At 40.5% G+C, this 3960-nt stretch overlaps 1 protein-coding gene across 1 annotated transcript; it reads right to left on the bottom strand.

Moving 5' to 3' along the window:
• Positions 1–2060: 2060 nt before the first annotated feature.
• On the bottom strand, positions 2061–3950 carry LOC122143551 (protein PFC0760c-like). Its single transcript, XM_042754070.1, has 6 exons — positions 3897–3950; positions 3546–3798; positions 3210–3412; positions 2691–2886; positions 2404–2616; positions 2061–2233 (listed from the first exon to the last, which is right to left on the bottom strand). Exons 1-6 carry the CDS (start codon positions 3948–3950, stop codon positions 2061–2063), a joined length of 1092 nt encoding a protein of 363 aa, XP_042610004.1.
• Between the last annotated feature and the right edge of the window lie 10 nt (positions 3951–3960).

The raw sequence follows: 3960 nt of genomic DNA, 5'->3' as shown, positions 1-3960 counted from the left end.
CAATACTTCCACTGCTCCATATCATCATCCTCAGCTCATCTTCATCAGTCTCACTATCATCATCAACCCAGCCAAAACAGCCTTCAACATCAGCAACCTCTACATCATTGTCCTCATCATTAACATCATCAGCAATCTCACAGCCTTCATCACCCATCCCTACCTTCTTCAACAACACCGTTATCATCAACATCTTATACTGTCACCTACACAAAACTCATCATCTTCAACATCCTCAGCTGCAAATCCATCAGTCCCACTACTGTCGTCATCATCATCTGCAACATTATCATCTAGACCTTCTTCATCACCAACATTACAATTCACCTTTATCATCAACACCACCATCTTCAATACTATCAACTTCTCCAACTTCATCATCCTCAATCTCATCCTCATCAGTCCCACCTATCATCATCCAACCCAATTAAAAAAGCCCTCATCATCAGTAACCTCTACATCATTGTCCTCATCATTAACGTCATCAGCAAATTCACAGCGATCATCGTCATCCCCACCATCTTCACCACCAACATTAACATCTCTAAAATATCATCTATACCTTACATCTTCATCGTCTCCTGCCATCTTCTTATTACCATCTCTCATCAGTCCCGACTACGGTCAACATTTATCACAAGCATCATCAACATTGCTATTTACACCATCTTCATCATACTCCCTAATCTCCATTATCAAACATCTCCACATCATCATCTACACTACCTTCACCATCTTCATCAATCCCCCATTATCACCATCAACCCTACCAGCACATCCCTCAGCATCAACAACCTCTAAGCAATATCTTCTAACATCCTTACTATCATCAGTAAAATTTTGCAGCCTTCATCAACATCCCATCATCTTTACTACTTACCATAGCATCATAACATCTTTACTAGTATCATTTATTAATTACCATCATTCTAATTTATCCTCGGCAATCCATCTTCTTACTCAGTCCCTACCATTAAAACACGCGCACCATCTTCTACACTATCATTTACACCCATCTTCACCAACATCACCACTGCATTTTATCATCAACACCACTCAGCCTCATCTTCATCAGTCCCACTTTATCATCATCATCCCCAACCCAACCCCAACAGCCCCTTACACGCAACTCCTACATCATCGCCCCTATCATTACCATCATCAGGGAAACTCACAGCCTTCATCAAGATCCCCATCACTATCATTATCATCAAACTCACCAGCACAGCTCCCCACATCAAAACCTCTATATTATCCTCCCATCTTTATCATCATCAGCAAACTTGCAGCATTCTATCACCATCCCCACCAACATTAACATCTTTAACATCATCTTCAGTACTATCATTTAAGCACCATTCTCACCATCATCTGAACCATCTTTTATCAGTCCCACCATCATCATCATCTATACTACATTCTATCATCATCTTCATCATCTTCGCCAATACCACTATCATCATCAACCCCACCATCACAGCCTCATTTTCAGGAACAACTACATTATCTTTCACAACCCTACCATTAATATCAACAAGCTCCCAGCCTAACCTACCCATCCCCACATACCATAACCTTCACCATCCCCACTATCTTCATCAACCATACCCAGCAACATCAGCTTCACACATTCAACAACACTATCATCTACACCGGCCATCATCACTGTCACCATCATCTTCAGCACCACCCATCATTGCTATCATCATCGAACCCCTTCCAGCTGCCAGGCCCTCACCATCAACAACCTCTGCAGCATTTTTTCTTATCCTTATCATCTTCAGCTAACTCACAAGCTTCATCACCAGAATTAAAAACCATCATCAACTGCATCTTTAATACACTCAACAAAAACAATCCTCATCATCTTCTATCATCCTCATCAATCCCACTCATTGTCATCATCTTTAACAGTATTTATCTGCATCATCTACATCACCAATATTATCACTTCATCATCATCGAAAACACCTTCCATACTATTATCCACACCATCCCTTACCAGTCCCACTATCATCATCAACCTCACAACAAAGCCCTCAATATCATCAACCTCTACATTATCTTCCACATCCTTGAAATCTCAGCAACTCACAGCCTTCATCATCATCAACCCAGCCAAAACAGCCTTCAACATCAGTAACCTCTACATCATTGTCCTCATCATTAACGTCATCAACAAATTCACAGCGATCATCGTCATCCCCACCATCTTCACCACCAACATTAACATCTTCAAAAATATCATCTATACCATCTTCATCGACATCTTGCCATCTTCATTACCATCTTCATCGGTCCACTAGCTAAAGCATTATCATTGCCATCATCAACACATTGTTATTTACACCATCTTCATCATATTCTCAATCTCCATTCAGCATCTTCAATATCATCTACTACCTTCACCATCTTCATCAATCCCATTATCACCATCAACCTCACCAGCACAGCCCTCAATATCAACAACCTCTACAATATCTTCCACATCCTTACTATCATCAGTAAATTTGCGGCCTTCATCAACATCCCCATCATCTTCATCACTATCATTAGCATCATTAACATCTTCAATAGTATCATTTACACCATCATCTTTACCATCCTCGGCACCATCTTATCAGTCCCAATGCATGAAACATCAGCATCATCTTCTACACTATCATTTACACCATCTTCACCAACATCACCATCACATTTATCATCAACACCACCAGCCTCATCTTCATCAGTCCCACTATCATCATCATCCTCAACCCAACCCCAACAGCCCTCATTATCAGCAACCTCTACATCATCGTCCTCATCATTACCATCATCAGGAAACTCGCAGCCTTCATCAGCATCCCCATCACTATCATTATCATCAAACTCACCAGCACAGCCCTCAATATCAAAACCTCTATATTATCCTCCACATCTTTATCATCATCAGCAAACTTGCAGTATTCATCACCATCCCCACCAACATTAACATCTTTAACATCATCTTCATACTATCATTTACACCATTCTCACCATCTCTGAACCATCTTTATCAGTCCCGCCATCATCATCATCTACACTATCTTCATCATCTTCATCATCTTCACCATCTTCGTCAATACCACTATCATCATCAACCCCACCATCACAGCCCTCATTTTCAGGAACAACTACATTATCTTTCACAACCCTACCATTATCAACAAGCTCCCAGCCTAACTCACCATCCCCACTATCTTCATCACCACCATTAACATCAGCTTCAATAATACATCAACACTATCATCTACACCATCATCATCACTGTCACCATCATCTTCAGCACCACTATCATTGCCATCATCATCAACCCTTCCAGCGCAGCCCTCACTATCAACAACCTCTGCAGCATTTTTCTCATCCTTATCATCTTCAGCTAACTCACAAGCTTCATCACCAGAATTAAAACCATCATCACTGCATCTTTAATACCTCAACAAAACAATCTCATCATCTTCATCATCCTCATCAATCCCACTATGTCATCATCTTTAACAGTATCATCTGCATCATCACATCACCAATATTATCATCATCATCTTCGAAAACATCTTCCATACTATTATCCACACCATCCTCATCAGTCCCACTATCATCATCACCCTCACAAGCAAAGCCCTCAATATCAACAACCTCAACATTATCTTCCACATCCTTAAAATCATCAGCAAACTCACAGCCTTCATCACCATCCCCACCAACATTAACATCATCAACAACATCTTCAATACTATCATTTACACCATCATCATTTTCAACATCTTTATCAGTCCACTATTGTCAACAACATCATCTTCAACACTATCATCTACACCATCTTCATCAATCCCACCAATCATCATCATCTACACCATCTTCACCATCCTCGTCACCATCTTTATCAGTTCCACTATTGTCAGCATCACCACCATCATCTTCTTCAACATTATCATCTAC

This window comes from Cyprinus carpio, unplaced genomic scaffold (genome assembly GCF_018340385.1).
Source record: "Cyprinus carpio isolate SPL01 unplaced genomic scaffold, ASM1834038v1 S000006233, whole genome shotgun sequence".
NCBI lineage: Eukaryota > Metazoa > Chordata > Actinopteri > Cypriniformes > Cyprinidae > Cyprinus > Cyprinus carpio.
Note: the sequence above shows the minus strand (reverse complement) of the source record. Positions and strands in the feature narration are given on the sequence as shown.